We start from the raw sequence: 13,319 nt of genomic DNA on the forward strand, positions 1-13,319 counted from the left end.
CTAAAAGTAAAAAGAAAAAAAAAGAATTACAAAAATATTAGATATTTGACTTTGTGAACAATTTGTTTGACAGTGTGCATTCGCCATGGAGTACTTATTTATTACTTTATTACCTTCAGCTCTCTGTGAAGGGACTCTGGGGAACTGCCCAGGTACACAGGTGACACAAATTGCTGCATGGATGTCAACTCAGCATTTGTCAGCAGACCATCCTGGGCTCTGATCCCATCTACAACCAATCGAAATCTCTTCTTCTCCAAACTGAAAATGACCTGCAGGAAACATATACACCATACACATAAATAATGACAAAACATTCAACTTTGCTCTTGAAGGGCATTGAGTGATTCCATGGTAGCAGCATGATGAACATGTGATTAGCATCATGTGAGTCCACTGACCGAGTGCCACTTCCCGTCATTGTACTTCTCCCTGTTGAAGATCTCCTTCTGTTTGCCCACAGACAGTCTGATTCTGCCCTTGGATAGATATAAAGCTAGATGAGAGCGCCCTCCTCTGGTAGCAGCAAAGAACAGCAGGCCTTCAGGAGCACGAGTCCTGACATCCAGTGAAAAGTGGGGCCTGGAGAGGATAAAAAAAGGAAAGACATCAACTTGAGTGTTTGTGTGTGTTCTGTGTGGGCTCTATAACTCTAGCATAATTCCTGAGATAACAGACTCAGCCGACCACAATTCATTTATAAATCTTCCACTGAAAGTTTCATGTGTGTGCGTGCATGTGCACTTGCCTGGGCTGCAGGACCTGTGGTGGAAGGCTGTAGCTCAGGCTGCTAACAGGGCCGCCCATGCGATAAGCATTTTGATTCAAGGCAGGTAATGCACATGCTGATAGAGTCTCATTTATCGCTTCCATCACAACATCCTAAAAGAGCACAAACAAACAGAGGAGACACTTAGCACAGGGTACAGAGTTGGCCCTCAAAACATTGCTTGCTCGCTCATCTTCGGGGATGTCTCCAAAGGGGTTCCACTTATTATTATCAGTAAATAAAGATCGAAGCATACAACAATATATAGTGGTTAGAATGACTACAATCAGAGAAATATATAAAATACAATGTATACTTTTTCAAAATGGTGCGCCACAAACAGACAATGTCTTGTATGCAAGTGAGAACACGTTCACTGATAAATGAAGTATTCAACTAGCAATACTTTTCAGTATCGAATCTTCTGTGTATTTTTTTGTTGTTTAATCGACAAAAATAATGTCAACAAATAGTCATCCAACGGACCAAAACCCAAATATATTCAGTTTACTATCACAGAAGACTGAGAAAACCAGCAAACATTCCTAATTGCGAAGATAGAGAATACTTTTTGCTTCTAAATGACTTAAACGAAAGTCAAGAGATATTGGAGATAAAAATTTGTTGTAACGCAGATCAGGTGTATAAAACATAGTTAACAACCAACTAATAGTTTAGACAAATAGCCAAGTGCGGCCTGGTAGTAATGTTTCATCACTTGTGTAGTTAGTAATGATGATTACTGGCGGGTCAGTGTGGATTTTGTAATTACAACTACAACACATATAAGATGCTTTGTTTTGGTTTCATGTAGGTTTTTCCAACTTTCTGTTTACTCAGTGGTGTGTTTTTATTGTTATTAATTATGATATGAGTGATGTCAACGGGAAGGAAATTGTAATAGAGTTGGAGAGTTTATTAAACTGTACACAGATTTAAAGACATTTTTTAAATGGCTCCCGTAGTCCATATATAATAGAAAACACCAGTGATGGATGAGAGAGTCCAAAAAAATCCCCTTACACACAGTGTTAAATCCTGTGTGATAGTATGATACGAATCTAACGTCTCGTCTGTGTTTTTCCTTTCCGTTACTCCTTTGGTTAAATTTATCTATTAAGTCCAGACTGGTCAAGGGATTTTTTACTTGTTTGAACTTATGCAGCAGCTGAGAATCCACTATTCATTATTTAATGTCGGTCAGTGGTTGTTGGAGAATGGATTGCGTTGATGATATGGCCTCTGTTAATCCCATGCTTCAAATCAAAAGAATAGAGCTTAGTATACCATGGTCGGCATGCAAGATCCACAGAGATTTGAAGAAATGATGTAATCATGCTTTGATAATGTGTCTGAACACAGTAAGCTCCTCTATGCCTCGCATATTTCATCGTGAGGTCTACCGTAGCTGTGAAATACCAACATTTCATCTCAGGAAAGGCCTCCTTACTTCCCAATGGCTACATCATTTATTATAATGTAGATCAATGTTTCTCAACCCTATTGCTAGGATCCCATTCATTTTCAAGAGGTGGTACAAATTTAGTTTCGGTTGATAAGACAAGAAGAGTTTATTTATGTAATACAATCTCACAGGGCTTCAATGGCCCACAACAGCAAGGGTTTCCATTTGATATGCATTCAATTTAAAAATATATAATTTGTCAATAAATGTAGATTATCAAAGTGTGTCATAATCATATTCTCATGAATTCTGTAAAGTAAAACAGGGCCATGAGCCAGAGAATGGTGAGAAACTGAGATGCAGATCCCGTTTATTGGACATCAACTGTTATGATGAAGTTTATATTACTCTATAATCAGGCATGTTTGTGAGTGTTTCCATTAGGTCTGACAGCAGTGTGTAAGAGGGCGCATGCTTGTGAATGAATGATAGAAAATGGTTCATTACTGAGTTACATGAAAGAACGAAAAGAGACATGAGCTGATTTCAAGCGTGTTATTCACAAGTTTTTGTTTGTAATTACTGGATTTTTAAATAGAATAGACAGAGATACAGTACATTTAATATTTTTTATAATTAATGGGAATGTCCATGCAACTTTTTATTTAAGTACACTGCAGATGAATGCGTAAGCAACAGAACATTGTGGTGCAAGCTGACAGTTTTTTCATGTCAATACTAGATTCTTGTCAGCATCAGCCGTTCTTAGGGCTCCTCCTTCTTCATCTCTGGAAATAAGGCAGCAAAATATCATGTAAACAATGTCAACATAAGACAAACACTGTGTGATTATTAATTTGCCCTTTCAAATGTATGAACACAGTTACAACAGGGAAAGATAAAGATGGGTATGACTTACTGCTTGTGAAGGAAATTAATCATAGAGTCACCATGATCATAATGTACATGCTAGTTTTACCTTTAAATAAGATGGATTTCTCTAGTTGTTGACAATAATGTCACTTAATTCAAATGAAAGAGAACCAAGTTGACAAGCTTTGAAAATAAGTTCTGATTATTTAATCCAAATCTCAATTTTTCCACTCGTTTAAAGCAACAATAAACAAACACTCACCTTCTTAGAGAGCCGGTCCAGCATCAGTTGAGGAAAAGTGTCAGCAGTACACTCATCCAGCAAATAATCTCCGGTACCATCGAAGGTGCTGAGGTCTTCAGCCTGGTACTCACTGGCTGGCCTGCAAACGCAACCAATAACAAATATAATATAAAAACACGCAAACAATCACCGTGCAACTTCAAAAAATAAAAGATGTACACAAATCTTTGGGTAATTCATAAAGATGCAGCTATGCAACGAAAAGCTAGAAAATCTTACCGTCTCATATAGAGGTTGGAAATGCATCCTTTGAACTTGTCTCTTCCCAGGTACAAGAGGCCGGCTGTGTTAGGTATGGAAATGCTGCCACTCTGCTCCTGACCCCTGTCTTCGTCATCTATAACCAGCTCGACGCTGTTATGAAAAATCACCATAGTTTTTTATTTACACTAGCCTTAGAGTTTGTTGATTTGATTTTCAATCGTATTTTACAGCTGTTCCTACTGCTGGGCAATGGGTGTCACTGTTCATTTATTTTCTGTGTGAAACTGAGCCCATATATCTGCTAAAAAAACACCAAACCACTAGACCAATGTGTATGGTTGTCACAACATTGTTACATATGTATGGATATCACAATTATGAATATAAAAAAATGTTGCCTCTTTCATACCTTCCACCTCTTCTGGTTATAGTCAAATAATGCCACTGGCCATCGTGATATTGTTTGTTTGATTTCCACATCTTATTGGTGAAACGGAGTGTCACATGGCCATTTTCCAATGCAAGACTGATCCCATTAGCCTGGAGAACAGAAAAAAAGGTTTTAAAATCTGACCAAGTTCTACCTGTTGTCTCACACAACTCCCATCTCATAAAGTCACAATTAAAACATGACATTTCAAAATGAATGTAAGGACTGACCAGCTGTTTGTTTTGCAGAATGAGACCCTCATTCTCTGTACTCTTGAATCCGAGGGAGACAGTAACATCATTGGCCAGACTAAAGCCTTTGAGGTCAGATGACAGGGAGCTCCCCAAGCTGAGCTCTGCTTTACGAGTAACCTGGACAAGAACATGCACTTCATACATTAGATAATGAGTAAACACAAAAGCCAAAAGTGTATTTTTGGTCAACAATATGAATAACTGGTTTGGGATGCAGAGGTCATCGTCCTACCAAGGAGTTACTGGGACGACCTCTGATGACGCCCACTTGCTGGTCAACCGTTGCAGTGCTATGCAAAGATCCTTTGAATCCCTGTATGGTGATGTTATCTCTGTGAAGAGGAACAAAATACTCTCAATAAAGTTTGAAAAGGTTGACCATCTACCTTGCAACATAAAATGGTTAAGTGGAAATTGATAGCATACCGTTCCCTCAAGTGTTGTGGGGCACCACCAATATAGAATTTTGTAATCGCCATGGTGTTGTACTTAACGTTGACTCTTGCCAGTGTAGTACCATGCATGCGGACAATTAAAACCCCCCTTTGAATAATGAAGTCTATATCTTTCGGGTCACTTGTCTGAGGAAAGGACAGAGAAGCAAGATGAGGTTGAATTAAGGATTCTTGATTTACAAATGTTATCCGGTTGAGTCATGGTAATTGTCAAGGAAGAACCTGAGTGATTGCGGAAGACAGAAAATAAGCTTCTTACCGGGAATACTTTCACGTTTTCTGTAGCTGGACCTTGTACCAAATTACTACGTATGACAATGACGCCCTTCTCCATCGTCACAGTGAAGTAATCATTCTATGTTGTGGGGGAAAAAGAGTAATAAAATTCTTGCATGGAAATACACATAATTCTACTCAACATTCATTAAACAGAACGTTTTTATAGACACAAATGATAAAAGAAACAATGATTTACCTCACTTGTTAAGTATAACAACAGACCCGTTACTGAACGAGTTAATATACTGAGCTGGAGATTCTCAGTTGGATTGTTTCTAACTGCTCTGGTATATCCCGTGCCTTGGTAGTAGCCCCAGTCCGTATGAGGTTTATATCTGGTAAGAGGGAAGAAAATTATATTTCAAAAATCTGATTCTGAATAAATGTCTTAACTTAAAGACAGATAGCATCTGCTCATATGTTTGTCACTTCAACAATCTCAAAAGAATTTCCCCTCTTCTATCCATGCCACAGAAAAGGCATAGAAGCATGTTTATTGTTCACAAACATCTTGAGTTTAGTCAACACTAATCATAGTAGGACAAACCTCTTGCATGGAGTATCCGGATTGACTCTCTCTGCCTTTTGGAAATTGTAGAGACTGATGACTTTGTCGTTAACAGAGGTGAACTCAATGCAGCCCCGGTACTTGGGTAACTTGAGAGAAGTTGGCGGCTGAGGAGAAGCAAAGCAGAGAAAAGGTATTAATAAAACCCATTGTAGTTGACAATAAAGATATCTATAGTACTGCTGTTCTTATTCCCCTTGTTGCTTACAGTGAAGGTGCTAGGGTAGCCGCCAACGTAGAAAACAACATCGTCGGGACTGAGGTCCAGGAGGTTCTTCATCTCCTTTCCTTGTTTGGTGTCATTCATTAACTGAATGCTTTTGCCTGAGGTGTCAGTTTTCTCATGGGTCATGATTGCATCTTGGTAAATTCTAAATTGGAAGAGGGAAAAAATTTACAACATTCACATTCTTCACAAATTCCCTTGGTCTTTTTCACTAAACGCTTTGTAGTGAGTCCCAACAGATAGGAGCGAACATGAAATTAAACACACAACACTGAAAAGAGGGGATTTACAACTCAATTATGCTGTCAGTTTACCTGTGTAGATGCACTTTATCGAAAACGATTTCTGCCTCAGACAAGGAGTTGGTGATGGAACCTGTTATCATCTCATACTCGACTCCGTTGAGCTTGTACACACCGCGCAGCTTGTTGCCCCTCAGAGACATACCAATGTAGTTCTTAGAAGACTATAAGAAACAGTTTGTTAATGCCCTGTGTACAATCACTACAAACTAAATCTTTATATTATTCTATTCACATGCATTTTGAGTCACTTACATCTCTACTGCCAAGATACAACACAAACATGTCTCCGCTGATCTGTCTGCGTCTACGTCCTCCATCACCCCTCTGGGAGCCATTTCTCTGCAGCGACAGAGACAGGGACGTGTAGGCCCTCAGATCCTCCAGATTCTTTGGTGCACGCATCTCCACGTAGCCATCGCCCTTGAACATCATCGGGATCCCAAGCTGGAGAAAACACAAAAAAAGGGAATTAGACCAAATAAGGAAAAATAGAGAACACATTGGTTTGATTTGGTCTTAGTCATGGATGTATTTACAGAGTGGGACCTCACCATGTTAGCTGCATCCCGGGCTTGTTCAATGAGCTCTTTGATCTTCTTAATGTTCTCTGATACGTTGCCAATGGGTGAGAACTCCGAGGTCAGGTTCTCCACCTCTGAGATCTTATCATTCAGAGATGGGATGGCTTTCAGCAAGTTCTTCACTAGAAATAGAAGATGAGCCAGAGAAAGAAAATTTTGATGTGTAAAAAAGTGCAGTACTTTACTTTCAATCTTCAAAATATATAACATAAAAAATGTTTATTCTGTACCAAACAAAGAAACAAAAGTATTGCCTAATGTGACGCGAGGCCTCTCACCTGACTGATCTACATCATCCAGCACATTGCCCAGGTTGGAGTCTCCGGTAGGGACACTGATTTTGCCTATTTCCTTTTTTATGGCATTCAGTTTGTCCATAGTTGTAGTGGCAGTGTTATTGGCTGAAGTTGCCTTCCTCTTGGCTTCATCAATCATATCAGTGATGTCATCTGATTTGAAAAAAATAATGATTAGGGGAAATATGAACCCTGGCAGTAGACTATGCTATAATGCCTTCACTTGTTCTACCTGGCCTGATGCTGTTTAATTGGTTCTGTGCATCAAGCAGGTCTTTCTGAAGAGCTTTCTTCTTCCTGTCAGCCTCCTTCAGGCGGTTCTCCAAGTCAGTAACATCGACTTCAGTGCCTTTTACAGAAAAATAGGAATTAGTGACCACCTTTTGGATTATCTTAAAAACAACTGTTTAATAGTAGGGCTGAATACCTTGAAGGTCTTCCTCTGCCTCCTGTGCATTCTTGAGTAGCTCATCACTAGTCTCTTTCAGGTCTTTTGCTCTTTGTGGGAGCTTCTGTTTTTCTACATTCTAAAGGAAGAGAAAAACTATTTGGTTAAAGTGAAACAATATGCTAAAATATTCTCACTGATACTTAATGAATTGCATATAATTCCAAGAAGAGTGTGCAGTTACTTAATTTCTAAGGTCTGCGGCTTACATTCAAGGCACTGTCTGCTGCACCTTTGGCCTCTTTAGCTGCAGCCTCAGCAGCCTTAATTGCATCGGTGATGTTCTTGTAAGCTTGAATAGCGTCTTTGGCGTTCCGCACCTCAGTCCGTCCACTTGCGTTCTTAACAGCACTGTAATACAAGATAACAAAGGGCACATGGAGAACAGATGCAAATTACACACTATGCTTGACTAGCACTTAACCAGCCTGGAAAGCTTACTTAGCATATACAAGGGACAAAGTTGTGCTTAAACCCACTCATTAGACCCCGTTATAATAGAGATAGTGTGTCTCTAGTATATGTGCAAAGGACTTACTCTTCAAGTTCCTTTGCCTGCTTGTCAAGGTTCTTAGCATGTTTCTCTGCAGCCTCCACAATGTCCTCCTTGGCAGCGGCCTTGGTAATCTCATTCACCTTCTTGGTCAAGTCAGTCTTAGCACCATCCATCTGTGCTGCCAGCTGTTCATATTCCTGTAGAGGAGAAGTACAGGTGAATGGGTGGAGTTTTTTTCGTAACAACAACAAATCAAAAACTGGGATTGTTATCTGAGCGGACAGCATGTTGGGACCTGACAGCTCGCTCGTGTGAGATCAGAGATGAGGCGTTTTTGTGTTACATAGCTACAGTCTGTAATTGTGTGGCCCATGCTGAGTACAGAGAAAATTGCAGGCAAGTTACAGTTTGCCGAACATACGGTTTTGCTGTCAGATAGCATTTCCCCCAAATCTTCTGTTTTCTGCAGCTCATTTTTCGCCAGGGTGATTTGGTCCTCAACGGTCTCCCGCTCCTTTTTTAGTTCTTCAATACGTTTCTGTAGGGAGCACATGCGTCCGTTAAGAATATAACTGTGGAATAACCGTTAATAGCAATAATTACCTACAAGTCATTCTTCACTTATAAACGACTATACAGTACATACCATCATTAATGCATTGTTTTTTTATTAAACAAATCAAGAAGCCCTTGTGTTTCTCTGATTTACTAGTTGAGTTGCAAGTTAATACCTGCAGATCTCCCAGTGTCTTGGCATTGAGCCCATTCTGGGCGTTGGCCATTCGCAGCAAGTCCACTGCCTCCTTGAGAGCCTTATCCAGGTCCTTCAGCTTGGCCTCGTAACCCTTCAGAAGGCCCCGCAGCTTTTCTGCTGCAAACTCATTCTGGTCGTACTGCTTACTTACATTAGCCTTGATGTAGTCAAGCACTAGAAAATAGAAATAATAGGTAAATGGATAAGTTTCTGACCAGTCTGCAGGGATGTTTCACTTTTTAAACAACAACAACAGCAGTGCTTTGGTAAAGCAACTTTGGAGGGATTTGGAAGAATTTACTGAAGTATAGACTCTGTATCATACATTTCTTAGCCTCGTCTCTTTCTTTCTCAGCGGCTGTCTTCTGAGGGGTGAAGTTCCTATCCTCCATGTCCTTCACCATGCGCTGAGCATCTTCTAGCATTTTAGCCAGTTCGTCATTGGTCACCACACCACCACTTGTGCCTCCCTCCTTCAGTTTATCCAGCAGGTCTTCAAACACACACAAAAAGTACAGCCTCAGTCAAGAAAATATTTGGGTTATTATTATCACCGTCATAAAATTGTATTGGAGACTATTATACTACTTATAATGATAATCTATATAATGCAGATGAACCAAATATAAATGCAAAAAACAGAAGAAACTAGGACGCCAAAAGAAAGCAGATAAAACGACATTCAGACACTATAAGACAGAGCAGACATTTTTGCTGCTGAATTTAAGTTCCCTTTACCTTGGATTTTCTTCAACATGTTTTGAATCTCTGAGTCCAGATCTTTAGCCCTCTCGTGGGTATTTCCAACTTCTGCCACAGCCTTGTCAGCATCAACAGCCCTCTTATCTGCCTAAAATATGCACCGACAACATACATTTATACACCTTTCCACACTTATTACCACTGATATTTAATAAAATACTCCAGTAGGACTCATCTCCATTGCTCTACCTCATCTTTGAGTGTGCTGATGTCATCAGTGAGAGTGCCCACGTCATCTTCAAGCTGGTTGACTCTGGGCTTCTGGGTGTCGATGGCGGAGCTGAATTTGTTGACAAGAATCTGCAGAAAGCACAGCAGCAGAAATTCAAACGAAGCTGCATTAAGGGAAAATTCAGAAGTTGTAGGTAGAGTGCTGAAGCTTGAGGCTGATGGGGGCTGTTTGCAAATTGCTTATTCACTTGTGTCTCATGAATCCCCAAGGGATGCACACTCAAATGAAGAGGATGTAGGATTATGAGAGAACAAGAAACGACAAGTCAGCGGGACAAGCACCAACTCGTGTTGACACACATGTGACAAAATTCACTGAGATTGCTTATCAGCTGGAATCTTGAATGTTTAAACAAGCACACCCATCCTGTTCATGTTGTGTGTGTGTGTGTGTGTGTGTTTGTGTGTGTGCGTGTGCATGCGTGTGGAAGAAACAGACATATGCAAAGTGAAAAATATTTTCAAAAAACAATGTTTCTCATTGTTCTCGTGTCCATGCATCTGGATCCAGCATAATTTTGTGTCTAAACTGAATCTATGACTGTTTTAAATAACTTTAAGTGCTCGTCGACTCGGCTTCAGCCCTATCTGTGGCCTTCAGATTTCCAGTACACTGAAGTGTTACCTTGGTGTCTGACAAAGCCTTTTCCAGCTTCTTCAGCCTGTCTTGAGATGAGGCATTGGCAGTGGAGTTGGCCAGTTGAATCTTGATCCTTATAAGCTCATCATCCAGCTTCTCCAGATCATGTAGTAAAGTCTGGGCACAATTATCACACTCTAGAACACAAACAAGTATTGGATTAGCAAGGGACGGTACTCAATTTATTATAACATGCACCCGTGGATGGATTACTGAACGGGTCTATCGGGCACCCTTGTCCTTCACCATCAAAATGTCCCTCGAAAATGTCAGGCACCAACCAGGATGAGATGACCACAAAAAAAAATTGTCTCCCAATCCACACATGCCTGCATGTCACAGCGTCAGACCTCAGGTATTTTTGTTAATTCACCTTGGCAGTGCGCATCTGTGTTTGTGTCTCTCGGCTCTAGTGTGTTCTTGCAAACTGGAAAAACATAAAAAAAGAAGTACATTTAAACTTAATGATTATGTTTAAGGATCAAAAAACAAATTGAGTTGAAATAAACTGTATGAGAATTAAATGAATTAAATTAATGAAAGGGCAGTGCACACTAACCTCCAGTCTTGGGATCACAGTTGTTGGCATTGCCATTGCAATTACAGGGCCGACAGCTTCCTCCTGGTGTCAACGGATCACCATAGTAACCAGGAGCACAGCTATGGGAAAGAGAAAGAAGTTAGACAGAGAAGGGTAAGACCAAAGTATAAGAAAATACACAGTATCTGCTCAGTATTTCAACATCCATACAGACACTCACCTCTCACATTTGTCTCCGGTGTAGCCTGCTCTGCATATACACTCAAAGTCTCCAAATACTTCTTTGCAGCCTATTGCGAAACTGCAGATTGATAGAAAGATCATGGTTTCACTCTTGAAACACACATTAACATTTATTTAATGTACAGCTGTCTGTATGTATATAGTTTTTTTTTCACCCACCTATTTGTGGGGAAGCCGGAAGGGCAAGGGCAAACTCTGCATGTCCTCTGAGCCGCGTTTCCATAGTAACCTTCTTTGCAGCGTTCACATCGATCCCCAGCCGTGTTGTACTGACAGCTCTGAAAATGACACAATGTGTTCATTAAAACACCTGCAAACTGTATGTGAAAACAAAATGACTGTGTGTGCACTGCAACAAGCCTTTTACACTTGCTGTACCAACTCAACCAGACATCGAGTCTTTTATCACACTGAGGAATGCAAACGTTGAGAAAAAACATTTCCCTGCCAATCAATCCAAGAGTTTGTTTGATACCCACGGCATAGTGAGTGTATTCAGCCATTTGTGTCCATTGGCGTTGAGCTGCCAGGGTGCGGACCCAGGTGTGCATTGCACACACAGGCCTGGTCCTGAGTGTTTTGCATAACAATAGCACAATGGAGACGAGATTATGAATGTGTTCAGGCTCGTCCTCCCATCAAGGATGAAGAATAAGCAAGAGGAATCCCAATTACTGGAAATCAGGAAGTCAAAAAGGGCTTCTGATGCGGCCCACAGATGTACCCTGAAGATGACAGGTCTAGACTCTGATTAATCCATGGCTCACACTGGAGGTATGTGTGGGTGTCTACTGTATACCTGTGGTCCTGAAGTCATTGAGGGTTGAGTGTGTTTCTTACCAGGCACTGCCCTGTCCTATCTTCACACTCATCAGCCAGACCGTTGCAATCACAGGGCACACAGCGGCCCAGGAAAAGCCCACTGCCATCTCTGTAGTAACCAGGAGCACATTTCTGGAGAAAAAAAACACGCGCATATGAAGACATAATAAACCAACTTGAAATGACTGCTATTTTAAAAGTATAACTCATCCATCCAGATGTACCACTGCATAAGCATATCTGAATTCAAATGAAACCTAGGGCTTGTAGAAAAAGTACAAGTACTTCTCCTGTTAAATGTCATTTATGTATATTTTATTTAAATTCAATAGAGAGATGTTGTAAAGATTAAATAACCAGACAGGAGTGTCTGTTTCAGCTAATAGAGTGGATTAATATCTAAAAAACAAAATGAGTGTACTGTAGTGTAGTATATCATAATGTATCATAATGAATCATTAAAAATAATTTTCAATTCAAAAGGGGAAATAAGCAGCCATGCTCATTATTTTGCAACATTGCCTACAATTATTAACAGTAAATGTAAATTAATCTGTCATAAATCTTTTCCTAGGTTTTGTATTATATATTTACATATTATCATATATTGTCATGATAATACATGTATTAACATATTCCACAACCAAATTTTGGCAGACGGACTAAATCCATAAACTGTAAACACAGCATCTGTTTTAATTTGCTTAAGTGTTCCGAGATTACACAGATGATGATTAAAACCAACTCTCCCAGACGGTGTGCTGTGCTATGTAACAATGAACATGACCTGAGTTGAGTGTCATTAAAAATTAAAAAATTAACACTGAGGAACCAAAGCATGCCCTTTGCTTTCAGAGATAACAGTCTTCATGACACCAACAATCAACACCTGATAAATTGAGGTGTAACCTACAGCTCAGGTAAAACAACATCCCTTCAACAACAACATACATCACGTATTCACAAATTTTTTTACCTGAATCTGAGAACTTGCACCACTGTCACTGACAGAAGGATATTGCACTGTCTGTCCTCTCTCATTTACCGAGGGGTAGCGTACCCCCTGTGTACCTTCATCATTCAATGATGGGTACTCTATACGCTGAGTTCCCTGCTCGTGAAGTGAAGGGTACTGTATCCTTTGAGTCCATCTGTCGTGATGCCTGGTGTAGCGGGTTCGCTCCCCTCTCTCTCGGGGCCTGTGGCCAGCGCAGCAAAGTCCAATCAAAGTCCAACATAGCAGGGTCTGTATCAAAACCCCCGTACGCCGTTGTCTATCCACGCACATATCTGACATTCCTAACGTCTAGTCCGTGTGAAATAATGCTCCACTCTCCCCTGCCTCAGCCTCTTAAACCAACACGCTCCCACTCACACACGTCCGAAAAAAGGACACGCCCCAACTCCTACCTGAGTCAGTCTTACAGATCAGC

At 40.4% G+C, this 13,319-nt stretch overlaps 1 protein-coding gene across 1 annotated transcript in view; it reads right to left on the bottom strand.

The window, feature by feature from the left end:
* The window catches only part of LOC129113837 (laminin subunit alpha-3-like), a 54,604-nt gene that overhangs the window by 2,731 nt on the left and 38,554 nt on the right, over positions 1–13,319 (bottom strand). Inside the window, exons 41-72 of the mRNA XM_054626315.1 lie at positions 11,905–12,018; positions 11,224–11,342; positions 11,042–11,122; positions 10,840–10,940; positions 10,654–10,707; positions 10,266–10,417; positions 9,599–9,709; positions 9,386–9,497; positions 8,973–9,140; positions 8,625–8,821; positions 8,315–8,431; positions 7,936–8,090; positions 7,607–7,748; positions 7,377–7,476; positions 7,182–7,298; positions 6,932–7,102; positions 6,624–6,775; positions 6,325–6,516; positions 6,082–6,233; positions 5,750–5,912; positions 5,521–5,648; positions 5,170–5,308; positions 4,954–5,049; positions 4,666–4,820; positions 4,472–4,571; positions 4,216–4,356; positions 3,965–4,095; positions 3,571–3,705; positions 3,310–3,430; positions 749–882; positions 402–582; positions 114–272 (exon numbers count right to left, since the gene is read on the bottom strand). Of these exons, the coding sequence (XP_054482290.1) occupies positions 114–272; positions 402–582; positions 749–882; positions 3,310–3,430; positions 3,571–3,705; positions 3,965–4,095; positions 4,216–4,356; positions 4,472–4,571; positions 4,666–4,820; positions 4,954–5,049; positions 5,170–5,308; positions 5,521–5,648; positions 5,750–5,912; positions 6,082–6,233; positions 6,325–6,516; positions 6,624–6,775; positions 6,932–7,102; positions 7,182–7,298; positions 7,377–7,476; positions 7,607–7,748; positions 7,936–8,090; positions 8,315–8,431; positions 8,625–8,821; positions 8,973–9,140; positions 9,386–9,497; positions 9,599–9,709; positions 10,266–10,417; positions 10,654–10,707; positions 10,840–10,940; positions 11,042–11,122; positions 11,224–11,342; positions 11,905–12,018 (4,290 nt within the window). The remainder of the gene's footprint in view (positions 1–113; positions 273–401; positions 583–748; positions 883–3,309; positions 3,431–3,570; positions 3,706–3,964; positions 4,096–4,215; positions 4,357–4,471; positions 4,572–4,665; positions 4,821–4,953; positions 5,050–5,169; positions 5,309–5,520; positions 5,649–5,749; positions 5,913–6,081; positions 6,234–6,324; positions 6,517–6,623; positions 6,776–6,931; positions 7,103–7,181; positions 7,299–7,376; positions 7,477–7,606; positions 7,749–7,935; positions 8,091–8,314; positions 8,432–8,624; positions 8,822–8,972; positions 9,141–9,385; positions 9,498–9,598; positions 9,710–10,265; positions 10,418–10,653; positions 10,708–10,839; positions 10,941–11,041; positions 11,123–11,223; positions 11,343–11,904; positions 12,019–13,319) is intronic.

This window comes from Anoplopoma fimbria, chromosome 3 (genome assembly GCF_027596085.1).
Source record: "Anoplopoma fimbria isolate UVic2021 breed Golden Eagle Sablefish chromosome 3, Afim_UVic_2022, whole genome shotgun sequence".
In the NCBI taxonomy this organism is placed as follows: Eukaryota; Metazoa; Chordata; class Actinopteri; order Perciformes; family Anoplopomatidae; genus Anoplopoma; species Anoplopoma fimbria.